At 36.7% G+C, this 13,418-nt stretch overlaps 1 protein-coding gene across 8 annotated transcripts in view; it reads right to left on the bottom strand.

Moving 5' to 3' along the window:
* Positions 1 to 13,418, bottom strand: part of DPY19L1 (dpy-19 like C-mannosyltransferase 1) — a 236,060-nt gene that overhangs the window by 192,459 nt on the left and 30,183 nt on the right. For all 8 annotated transcript variants that reach the window (XR_014066788.1, XR_014066787.1, XR_014066789.1 and 5 more), the window contains 5 exons: positions 13,078 to 13,102; positions 12,359 to 12,446; positions 9,714 to 9,851; positions 6,541 to 6,661; positions 5,752 to 5,845 (listed from right to left, as the gene is read on the bottom strand). Coding sequence is in view for 5 of the 8 variants with exons in the window: in XM_081534268.1 (XP_081390394.1) it covers positions 5,752 to 5,845; positions 6,541 to 6,661; positions 9,714 to 9,851; positions 12,359 to 12,446; positions 13,078 to 13,102 (466 nt within the window). In the remaining 3 variants the exon portion in view is untranslated. The remainder of the gene's footprint in view (positions 1 to 5,751; positions 5,846 to 6,540; positions 6,662 to 9,713; positions 9,852 to 12,358; positions 12,447 to 13,077; positions 13,103 to 13,418) is intronic.

Genomic DNA, 13,418 nt, shown 5'->3' with positions numbered 1-13,418 from the left:
GGAAATGGCATCCCACTCCAGTATTCTTCCCTGGAAAATTCCATGGACAGAAGAGCCTGGCGGGCTGTGCTCCACAGGGTCACAAAGAGTCAGACACAACTTAGTGGGCCAAGCGCAGCACAGCACTTGACTAAGCAGTGCGCAATATTTATATGGTCATAATAACATAAATATGGACTACTGTCTGAAAGTGATTTCTCTGGACAAAGAAATGGATGGGCAATGGGGAAAGACAGGGCAGGGACTGGTGCTTCATTTCATCACAAAAGCCAACACAGAAAATAATGACAATTAACTTTAAAATCACACTAATAAGTCTCATACCCAGCTGTAGAATAGAATAAAAAAAACAGCTCAATAAACTTATTTGCAAACTTGCTGATTTTCAGTGGACAAAGAACTATAAGTAAAACAATCATAAAAATTTCCCAGGTAACATGAAAACAGACATTCTTATTCATCACCAAAGGAAATAAAATAGTACATTTTATTATTTTTTTAAGAGAGGATAGTGGGTACTATAGTAGATAATCACAGAGATGCATGAAACATAAAATAAGGGGTTTCATATAGCTGTTTCTTATAAAGCCCTAAAAGTAAAGTTCAGTAGAAGTATTTTCCATGGAGAACAACAAACAAAAGCCCAGGCAGACAGCAGGGTCTGGAGAGGTAACACACAGCATAGGTGGACTCAGAGTCAACTTGATTCTCTGCTGTTTTCTACAGAAGACCTGCTCAGATGATGCTTAATCTAGAATAGAAAGCCAAATGCTGAAAGAGCCTCAAAACCAAAAAGAGGTATTTTCTGGGCACCTTGGAGAACACTGAATGGAAAAGGGCTCAAAGACTCTATCAGTCAGTTCAGTCACTCAGTCGTGTCCGACTCTTTGCGACCCCATGAACCACGGCACGCCAGGCCTCCCTGTCCATCACCAGCTCCCGGAGTCCACCCAAACCCACGTCCATCGAGTCGGTGATGCCATCCAGCCATCTAACATGATCTAAAAATCATACTCAAAATTAGGTGCTGTAATGATTCTATTTCTTATCTTATGAATTGTGGGGAAAGGATTTTTACCCATCCTTCAGCTACAGTTTCTATACCTCTCTACAGAAACTCTAAAGATGGTGGCAGCCATAATCATAATCAGTGAGAGACTCAAGAAAAAATCAAGCACAAAAGTGCTGGGCACAGCACTTCTCTGTGAAAACCTTGAATGGCTTCATGTCATTATTTTACCATCCTTAGCCTAAAACCAGACAAAAAAATGGCTTGGCCGGGCTGCCAGGTAATCTCCATAGAAGGGGCTGGTGGTACAGGTGGATGGGGCCACATTCTCACCACTGCTGAGACCAGATTGCAGTAGAGGAAGGAATAGGAGTTTTAAATATTAGACTGGGGGTGACAAGGATACCCAAGCAGTAGTCCAATCAAAAAATTGTGTTTCCATTTTGTCCTCTGAGAGGAAAATGAAGAGATGTTCCTTGCCAGAAGGGAAGTAATCAAGAAAAAGACAGACTGAAGGATAGTGACAAATAAAGGATAACTACTTCGTACAAGTAGGGATGAACTCTATAAAACCAACAGGAGGATGAGCCCTAAAACAAAAACACATCTTCTAAGGGACATCCCTCCTTCAGGGCTAATTCTGTCCTCTATTAGTTTTCCACTAATAGAAATATTCAAGGTTTGTTTTGAATTCCTCTAAATTTCAAAGGAAGGCGAAATGATTAAAGACAACAAACTTGTGAAACAGATGTACTTTTGGAGCACACACACACACACCCAGACAGACACCTCTATCAGAGAAGTAACAGAGACAGAAGACAAGTCCAGTAGGAGTGAAAAGGAGAGTGAGGTGATATGGAGAGGCTAGGCCTCCTTGGGTAAAAGCCGTTACAAATTCCCAGTTTCAGTTTTGATGAGGCCCAAATAGTTGGGTTTCCTGTTCCTAATTCCACAAGACCTCTGTATCCCAGGACCATATTCCTCTTTTATTTGAACTAGTCAGAGTATCTCTGGTGAGCTATTTAGAAAAAAGAAAAAAGAAAAAAGAAATCCTATTTAGAAACTCTATTATTTGTACACATCTTTTATATCAATAAAATTTATAATAAATTTTATTTAATATGTATTTTTTCCAGAGAGCTGGCTGTTAAACATTTACCAGCACACCATAACTTCAGGGTGAATAAATAGTTATATATACCATCCAATCTATTCTTATTTAACAATCTCAATTTCCAGAATAATACTAAAATCAAACAACAAAGAAGAAAAGGATTAATATTACTTGCATAGCATCTGCCCTCCAGGTCCAACAAGAAAAGCTTTTGGCATTTATCAATAAGAGAATTCCATCTCTCAGGAATGAATGAATTTTCCCAACAAGCAGTGAGGACTTTCCTAACTGCCTGCTAACTACTCTCACATGTTCCAACCTCCCTGCAGAAGAGAGACATGTGGGGTCTTGAGAAACTGGCCCCCAGAAACTGTTAGTCTGCAGATGAGAAATGTCAGAGTATCTTATGAAATGCATAACTATAACTATGACTTAACACAGCTTGTAGAAAATAACTAACAATAGGTATTTTGAAGAAATACTAAAATACTGAGAATTCCAGACAAAAAGGTATATTATGAATAGGTCATGTTTGCAAAAACATCTTACTTCATCTCCTCAAGTCAGAGCTTGGCAGCCCAGCCCCATTTCACCACTTGTGTATGTTTTCTGTTTTCCCTTCCACTTCCATTTCTAGTGAAATGAACAGGCTTACTTGACTTCAGAAAGCTTATATATGTATTATTTTAAAACAAATATACTTCTGGATTTAAAAACATCACACTCAATTTGCCTATAAATTTCTAACCTGCTCAAGAAATTTCAACTTTCATTTCTCAATAGAAACATAGTTTTTATAAAAAGATTCTAAATTCAATTGAAGATATCCTCCTGTTTATTCTTAACCCACATGTTAAGAAGTCTGCAGCTTTATCCCACTTTATAAAATTAGAAGGGTGACAAACCTAACAATCAAGGAAGAAAACATTAAGAACTACCTAGTAATTTGAGACTTCTAAAAACATTCATGTCAAGAACATTTAAAAATGCAATGAAAAAAAATGATGGAAAAGGTGATAGAAGACTTTATTCACCATAATATAAACCAAGGTCACTACCAGAGTATAATTTACACACCTGGGCCCCCAGGGTGCAGTATAACTGTCAAGAGAATAAAAGTGACTCCACAATGCTCATTTGGGGATGGGTGAGGCTAGGAAGCTTCTAGATTTTAGGATGTGTTTGGACAGGACTAAAGAGATTATGCAGGGAAATGAAAATGTGTGACACTAGTGTGGTCTCTTTACCCAAGCACAGCTCCAGAGGGTAGGCCACCGGGTACAAGAGTCAGACAACACCGAAGGGGCCAGCTTGGCTCACAGCAGTAAAATGGGTGTGGCTGAAACAGGATGCGGCACTGAGAGCTGGGAGAAGAACCAGAGACGGCTATTTGGAAAGACCCAAATCCTCTTACGGTAAAGTCACTCCCTCCTGCTACCCTAAGCAGTGAGTGGTCTACAGATTTTTTTTTTAGCCTAAAACTACAGTAAGAAATAAGACTTTACACCACAACTCAGCACACATACATGCATACACATATATACAATAAGCAACAAACAGAAGTTCCTCTAAGTAACACCTATTTTATAAAGTATGGTATGCGTCATTATTTGTATTTGTATTCTTTTTTCATGTAAGTAGGAATTGCTGGTCCCAATTCACTAAACTGATCTTAAAATCCCCTACGAAGTAACACCCTCCTGTTTGACAGACTACTGAAGTGGTCACTGGTTGACTTTGGGGTGAAGTGGGTATCAAAGTTCACATGAGTTCATAGCTCAGCTTTGAATCTTGTCCCTCTATTGGTCACATTTCTGATTTCCTTCACTTGCTTTGGAAGAGGTTTCCAACCAGTCTGGCTTAAGGTCATTCATCAACCAGCCCATCTCATTGCTCCAATCTGATCTTCCACAATGCCTCCGCAGTCATTTGTATCCCAGGAAAACTGATCTGCTTTCTACCCACTCCCTACCCCCAAATGTCCACCTTTGCTTCTCCCCGGGGTTCTTTTCTTCTCCACCTATCTAAAATGCTCTCATCCTCCAAGACAGAGCTAGATCAACTGCTCCACACAGAACAAATTTCTCCTGCCTCCAGAACTGAAAGCACTTTACCCTTGCTGTCTATCTTCTACTGACACATGCCCACCACTGCTGCCATCTCCAACCTCACCCCACCACCATGCTCTCAGAACCCAAACATTCAGTCTCAAAAAGAGACCACTTAGTATGCACTTCAGGTGTAGACTGAACAAACGAACATGGAGGGAGAATACTGCTCTCCGCAGACTAAAAAATCTCTGGCCAGGGTCCAAAGCACCAAGAATCCCTCAACCAAAACCAGAGCCTCATATTCTCTGCAGCAGATATTATGTCTTCAACTTTTGAAATAATTGTTATAGTAAGCATTATAAGAAAATGATACTGCATGCTTACTTTTAATGTTTAGAAATTCTTCTTTCAATTAAAAAAACAGCATAACTATAGGTTAGCAATTTAGTAAGAATGTCATGTTCCATGTTTTAACTTCTCTTAAAGACTGATTTCCCAAATGCAATAAAGACAGCTGGGTACTACTCAGCAAAATGAATAGATCTCTCCCAAACTCATCTAACTTTGGCTCCTCATGAGACAAGGCACCTTGGTTTTGCTTTCCTTCAAAAGTCAGCTTCCTCTCCTGCTTACCAGATACTTCTGTTCAGTTAGTTCTGTGTATCTTGTTTCAAAAACAAAATTTTTGACATCATCTTTTAATCACGAATTTTCATTTTAGTCTCCCCTAATTACATAATTCAAAGAACTTACTTAGAGCAAAGTCAGAAATATTAGCATCAAAGTATCTTAAATCTTTATGCAAATATATTTTAAGTTGATCTTCTAAGAGCTTCCTCATTTGACAAATATCTATCAAGCAACTGGTATATAATCAGACACTGAGCTAGGATGCAAGAGATCTTTGAGGTACTAAACTGAAAATGCTACACTTCCAAAGCAAAGAAAACAACAGGATAATAGCAGATTCACATGCATTAACCCAAATTGAAAATTACATACATACGCTATACTCCTGGACCTCAAAGAATCAGGAAGAAGTGAAAAAAGAAAATTCTAAAGATACTCTGAAGCTAAAATAATTCAAACAAGTAGTAGAAGGAATGCTCAAAAAAAGGAGAAATAGAAACACAAAACTCAGAAAATATGCTCATCTTTTAGTTTTAGAAATGTTGCTCAACTATGAAGAAATGAAGTCAGTTATTAAATATATGTATAGACTATATTTCTATTTAACATTAGCAGAATAGTCACTAACACCATTTGACAATAAATGGTCCTTTCCCTTATGTTCCCAATATTTTATGTAACCAATATATACTGCTTATGTACAAAAGCCCACGAATATTTAATATTTATCAAATATCCCCACCCTGCTCTACTTAAGCCTTTAAAATTATTTTAAATGTGGCTGGCTATGTCAATGGTGAAATCATTCAAATGGGAAATAATTTTGTATCTACTAATAGATATATTAGAAATGACACTGTCATAAAACTGAACTATAAATCAGTCATTATCTCACTGTTCTTCCTATTCTAGTATAAACTATACATATTAAAAATGAATAGTCTTACCTTAAATATGTGCCATATATGAAGAACAATGCCATCATTAGTCCATTTAAAATAAAAATTACAGCAACATAAAAGCAAGCAGGATCTCCCAATCCTTTAAAAATTAAAAAAAAAAATGCTTTAACTATAGATTACTTTATGTGTCTGACAATTCACACTAAAACGTGACTATTTTGAAAATGGTTGCCAGATGTATTAAATGGTTGCCTTGGTTCCCATATGAACACATGACACTAGTGTGGAACATAGGTAAGACCAGAGAAGTAGCTGTAGTGGTTATAAAACAGGGCTGCAAATTCATGGATACTCCTCCTGTAGAGGTCTGGGGTCTGTGCCCCTGCTTTTAAGTCTGGCTGGGCTTGTGACTGCTTCAGCAGACCATGGTAGAAGCCATATGGAAGAGGCCATGCAGTATACAACTTGGAGCCCTGAGCTACCACATAAGAAGCCTAACTACCCTGAGATACTATGCTACACAAAAGCACAAGATGCATGAAAAGGATACTTGTAGGTGTTCCAGTGAGGCTCAGCTGGGCTCAGCCTTGCAGGTACTCCAGTCAAGCAGCCAGAATGTAAGTGAGGTAGCTCCAAGTTAATTCTAGCGTTCCCAGCCATTTGAGTCTGGCAGAGTCCTCTGACGTCACAGAAACAAACCAACCATTCTATACCCTGCCCAAATTCCCTACTAGCCGAAGACATAAACATAATAAAACAGTTGTTTACACCACTAAGTGTGCAGCAAATTTATTATACTGCAATAGATAAGAGGACAATATCACAGAAACTTGCCTTCACAGCTTTCAATAGGGCTGAGTCCTTCTCCTCTGGTAACTGTCCAACATATCTTGGTTTGAATACCAATCAAATCCATTATTTTGGTATACATCCTGTACCAGCTGGCTAAGATTACCTAATTGAAAAAGAGAGGGAGACATTATAAGAAAAAAGTATCCTCAACAGTTTCCTTACTAGAATATTTTTGAGATATTTTGATAATGACAAATTTTCCCTTCCTGTACCATCCCCATCTGGGTCTCTTTAAATCTAGTAAAAGGAGCTTCACAGTCCCCTATGTAGATTCTTCACTGGTCAGTCTTCACCTGCTCACCCATGGCTAAGAATATAATATAACAAAAGATGTATCTGTAATCTTCAAAAGCTATAAAATTAAACTAACAGACATAAAACAAGAGTTGAACAAACACAAAGACATTCTATCTTCCTGAACAGATTTGATTTTTCAAGATGTGAATTCTTCCTCAAATTAATTCATAAACATAAAACAAAGCTAAGCAAAATCTCAAGTGTCTACTGAGATGTGTTATATGGAAAAATGACAAAACGGAGATAACTGAAGAAAATGTCCTAACAGATAATAAAATTTGCTACTTATATAATTAAACTAGTGTGATGCTGGCACAAGAATAGCCAGACAGATCAAAGTAACCATGGCAGAGGCAGTGGAGTGACACAGGTCTCTCTTCAGGGCTGAGGCATTCATTCCCTGAGCAGCTGGGAGGGGTGGTGGCTGACAACCCTCAGCTGGGTCTCTCTCTGGGAGCTACCCTCTGCAGTAGAGAGTAAATTCACTAAAGGTCACCCTCCCCAAGGGTAACTGCAGCCATAACTGGTCAACAGGGGGGAATATAACCCTTGCTTCAGGTAGGACAACTCTGTAGGGTCATGCCAGTTCCAGATCTTCCCCAGAGACTGGCTGAGGCCTCTGCTGTGACTGTATCACAGCTCAACTCCTCCACCTGCCTCCTGCTAATTCCTTCATCCCCCTGCAGATACTGCCCCCAAGGGAGTTCCCCTATATACTTCCTATGTACAGCTCTCCATCTTAAAGCCTATTTCCCAGGAACTCAACCTAAGGTAACACTGAACAGAAAGTCCAAAAATAGTTGAAAGCATATGTGTATAATAATTTTGTAAATAATAAAAGAAGCAGGCAGAAGATAGACCACTCACCCAAGTGTTAGGTTACACAGAAGACAATTTTGAAAAAATAAAAGGTTAGATTCCTGCCCCAAAACTGAGTATTCAAACAAATTTCAGATAAATTAAAAATGTAAATATCAAAAATATAATTATAACAATTAAGAATGAATTTTTTTACATATATGAATGAATAAAAAACATAAATCTAAAAGATTCATAGACAAGATAGCTCTGAAGAGAAAAAATACATTCACATCATACTGTATCAAGCTAAAGGGCAAACAAAAAGCTGGAGAAAATGTCGTATCCATATAGCATAGTATTAACCTCCTGCATATAATGAGCTCTTACAAAACGTCAACAAAAATATAGACAAAGGACATGAATAAGCAATTATTTTTAAAAGTGAAAATGCATTTAATACATAGCCCTGAAAATATACATGTACATACACAAATACATAGCAATGAACAAAACGCATCACGTGATCTTAATTTTTTTAGCCATTAAATTAGCAAGGATGAAGAGAAACAAGCATTTTCAAAAACACTGCCCATAGTAATTTTCATGAATAAATCCTATCTAGAAAGCATTTTGGCAACATGTACCAAAATCCTTAAAGTCTATATTCTGTTGAACTAAACAGTTTCACATCCACAAATTTATAGTTAAAAAAACGTAAATATACGTGTATCCCCATCCACAAATTTAGAGTTTAAAAAAAATATGGATATGTGTAAAGATTTTGCTTCAAGGATGTTTATTGCAGCTGTAGGATATTTTAAAAGTTGAAAACAACCAAAACTTTCATAAAAGATGGACTAAATAAACAATGGCAGATTGTATTACAGCCATAAAAAATGATGCTATTGAAAAAAAGATGATTTAGGAAGATGGTTTTACATATTCTTAAAAGACAAAAAGCACTTAGAAAAAAAAATGTTGTGTGACCCCATTGCTGGAAGAGTAAATGCAGACATGCATAGAAAGTACTCAATAAGCACTTTGGTGGTTATTTATTGGTCTCTATCTCCTCCATAATTAAGCAGGCTAACTCAGCTAACTCAGCTAACTCAGCTAACTCAGTTCGGAGAAGGCAATGGCACCCCACTCCAGTACTCTTGCCTGGAAAATCCCATGGATGGAGGAGCCTGGTAGGCCACAGTCCGTGGGGTCGCTAAGAGTCGGACACGACTGAGCGACTTCACTTTCACTTTTCCCTTTCATGCACTGGAGAAGGAAATGGCAACCCACTCCAGTATTCTTGCCTGGAGAATCCCAGGGACGGCGGAGCCCGGTGGGCTGCCGTCTATGGGGTCGCACAGAGTAGGACACAACTGAAGCGACTTAGCAGCAACTCAGTTCATCCGGAAACTAGACTCCTCTTACTCAATGGGAAATGACTAAGAGCCCTGCTTGGTGCTGACACTGAGCCCAAGCTAGAGATCTCACAGCACCAAGGCAGCCATGGCCCTGTTGCATCAGGCAACACACCTTCTAGCAGCATCAGCATGCTATGAAGGGGGGGTCAAGGGGAAGTGTGCTTAACAGGAGAACCTCCAGAAGGATGTCACTGAGGAAGTCCCATCCCAGGTAGGTCCTGAAGAATGCCTAGGGATGAATTAAATAGTTACTGATAGCACTGCCTTCCTATCTCAGCTCCTTTCTTCCACTCCCGCCAGGGGAAAAGCGCATCCAATTAAATGAAAAATCTCAGATGAGGAAGAAACAGTATTCAGCAAATGACATGTAAAGGTAATGCAATACCTATAAACGTACCAAATCAAGTTTTCGTATTTTCTAAGTCATGCAATCATAATAATTATTTCCATAAAATCATTAAAGACCCCCAAAATTAATAATGATTTCTTTCATATTCCTTTCTAAGAAAAGATACCCATTTACTTTTTTTAAAAAAGATAAAATTTAATATATTGAATTACATCTTATATTGAGAATCACCATTTAATATAAGTAATACCATATAAAGTAAAAAAATCATAATTGAAAAAGTACCTTACCTCAGGGTAAAGATTGAACCTTTTTAATGTATTAATAACAAGGGGATATTCAGTCAGTTTATCATTCATAATCATCCATACTCCATTCAAAAATGAGGGTGCTTCCACAATAGTCTTAAAGTAGGAATAATACAGTCCCTGAAACAAGCACATGTTATAATAAAAAGTACAGAATTACTATGCCTCATATTAGCTTAAAATAAAACTTAAATATACTGTTTTTGGAAAAAAAAGCAATCACACATGTAACAGCTACAATTAATTTCACAGGTTTCTGATCACTAATAAATGCTCAGGTTGCAAAAAACTTACATATTTTAGCATAACCTTGTCTTAATTGAACAACTGATTTCAAAACAGCTTCAAAAATAGCTTTAATATTTAAAAAGTCATATAACTCAGAGAGCATGCTCATTTAGGAAACCCCTATAACCCATACTAACTGAAGAGTTAGAAAAGGCTTCTTTCAGTGTTAGAAAGGGTTCTTCTCAGCTCAGCGTAAGATAAGAACCCTACAGAACCAGGGCTGTGAAGACAGAAAAGAGGAACAGTGGTAGTACTCCCATTTTGAGGAAAAAAATGTTTTACCAGTAGTTATGTATGGATGTGAGAGTTGGACCATAAAGAAGGCAGAGGACCGAAGAACTGATGTTTCTGAATTGTGGTGCTGGAGAAGACTCTTGAGAGTCTCTTGGACAGCAGGGAGATCAAACCAATCAATCCTAAAGGAAATCAATCCTGAATACTCACTGGAAAGACTAATGCTGAAGCTGAAGCTCCAATATTTTGGCCACATGATGTGAAGGGCTGAGTCCAAATGCAATATAACTGGTATCTTTATAATAAGAGGGAAATTTAAACAGAGATATAGGGGGAAATGCCTCATGAAGACAGAGGCAGAGATTGGAGTCATGGTACCTACAATGCAAGCCAAGGATTGCAAGAACCATGAGAAGCTAGAATGAAGTCTCAGAGAGAACATGTTCCTGCCATCACCTAGATTTTAGACTTCTAGCCTCCAGAACTGTGAGAAAATAAACTTCTGTTCTTTTAAGGTACAAGTACTTTGTTATGACAGCCCTCCAGGAAACCACAACCTACCTGTTTATAGGCTTGATTTTGGAATCATGTAAATATCTTATATAACTAAAATTTAAAAACAAAAAATTTTATATTCCTAAATATCCAAAAAAATATATAAGAATTATTTATTACGTTGGGAAAGGATTTCAAACAAATTTAAGATATAGTAATTTTACTGTACACTCCTAGTTGAATATACATGAAAGTCAAAAATAAAACCACAAACAAGTTTTAAATTATTTCTAGTAATCATTTTTAACAATATATTTGCTACTTTTGTTCCTCAAATATAGGTAATGTGAAACCAAGATTCTCAGGCTAACAGAAGAGATACAAATTTAATATCAAAAAAGTAATTAATCCTAAACTTGAATTTAGAATTATAAATTAATAATTTATTTTTTCTTTGTAAAAAATTGTTTCCTAATTCTATCTACTGAAAAGGCTTAGACACAATGGCCAATCTAGTATAAAATACTAGCAATGAGCACCTCTATCACCAAAATAGTGGCCTCTAAATACCACTTGCTACTGGAAGCAATCAGGGCTCCTTAGAATACTGGATGATTCCAGACCTGGAAAGGAAATGTCTTGCAGTACCAGAAGGTAAGGAAGCTACAGAATACTAGTGAGGTCCTATCAAGGAGTGTGTGTGTGTACATGTGTGTATGTCTATGCACACACGCTCAATCATTTCCAACTCTTTGCAACCCCATGGACTATATAGCCCACCAGGCTCCTCTGTCCACTGAATTTTCCAGGCAAGAATACTGCAGCAGGTTGCCATTTCCCACTCTAGGGGATCTTCCCTAGAAGGAAGGGACAGGGATCAAACCCATGTTTCTTACATCTCCTGCATTGGCAGGCAGATTCTTTACCACTGAGCCATCTGGGAATCCCATATCAAGAAATCACAGAGCCAACTGCAAGGGCTCTCACCAGCAAAAGACAGGTAAGTTTAAGAAAACTGTTAAAATCTATTGGGCCGTAAAGGTACACCCAAAGACAAAACTCTGCTTGTCACCATTAAAAGATGCTAGAGAAGCAACTCATTTTTCTGAAAAGTTGTAATAGAAGGAAAGCATCAAGCATTTTCCTGTCTTTCATGCATAAAGTTAAGCTCAGAGAAAAAAGTCAAATAAAGAAGAACACCAAAAGTTCTTCTCTATGGAGTTATTATGGTTAGTAAATGCCTATTCTCCCAGGTCATTCAAACACTGATTGATATTTGATGATATTAAGTAACTGTTCTTCAATATTTTCAAGTGTGACAATGATACTGTGGTTAACAAAAAAGTCCTTTCTTTTGAGACACACATGAAAAACATTTACAGATGAAATGATACGGTATCTGAGGTTTCCTTGAAAAAGAGATAGGTATATGAAAATGTAGATGACAGAAAAATGGCTATGTGTCCTCAGTTGTTGAAGCTACAGGAATGGGTAGAGGGAGTTGGGTCTACTCTTTCTACTTTAAAATATCTTTGAAAATTTCCATGATAAGAAGCTTAAAATATTTAGATTATTAAACTACTACAATAAAATACTACATGAAAACTAACCATTTCAGTGCGAAAAGCCATCTCTCTTTCCAATGTTGAGAGGTGAGAAAAATGACGATCATTTTCAAAGAGGTGTGTTATATGACTCCTGTAAAACAAAACAGTAACAAAGCAACAGTGTTGAAACTTATACTAAGTATAATTTTAAAAGAAATTCTAAAAGCAAAAATAAAATATTAATACTCTACATATTTGCACTTAATTTTGTCATAAAACTCAAACACAACAGTATCCATATTTGCTCTTCCGTTCAATATATCTTATATTTCCACTAAAATTTCTAAAAGAAAACACATTCAAATTAGATTTTAAAATTAGAATGAACCAGAATAATGATATTATAAGCCAAATACAATAAAATTATAGATTAAACTATAAATGTCATTGGGTTACTATTTCAGAAATGTCTGATTTATGAAATTCATATCTCTTTCTATCCAGAAGATTAAAAAACTTAATCTTCTCAGTATGAACACTATATTAATGTTAAGCAGAGTTTCAAATATAACCTCGTTAATAATAGATCTTTTTTATTAAAAATTGTATTATTCTGGCTCTGATTTATCAATTAAACTACATTTTCATACTAGTTTGCTGCATGTAATATATATTCATCCTCATACTGGAATTATTCATATATATACATATATATATGAGAAATAGGATGATAGGCTGTAAACATCTGCCTAAAAAATACCATAGGAGAAAAACGTTCTTACCAGTGCAACACTGCTGCAAAGGTAGCTGCAAGAAAAAAGAAATGTAAATCATTATTTTAGCATTAAAAATGTTTTCTCCTTACAGAAAAGCATTACAAAGATAAACATGATAAAGTCTGGAAACTGTAGATCCTGAACTCTTAGGGAGTGGATAAAGAATAGGGACTCTTCAAAAAAAGTCCCAGAGCTCTGCTTAAAATACCAATGGACTAAATTATAAAAGAATTAAGCATATAGCTATAATTTTCATTCACTCAACAAAATAAATGAGGAACTATTAATATTATTTGCCAACAACCATACAAGAAACCTTCGGATGGAAAGTTCCACAAACTCAACAG

The sequence above is a fragment of the Giraffa tippelskirchi genome, chromosome 10, assembly GCF_054371585.1.
Source record: "Giraffa tippelskirchi isolate mGirTip1 chromosome 10, T2T-mGirTip1v1.2.pri, whole genome shotgun sequence".
NCBI classification, from domain to species: Eukaryota; Metazoa; Chordata; class Mammalia; order Artiodactyla; family Giraffidae; genus Giraffa; species Giraffa tippelskirchi.
This window is presented reverse-complemented; position numbering and strand designations above follow the sequence as displayed.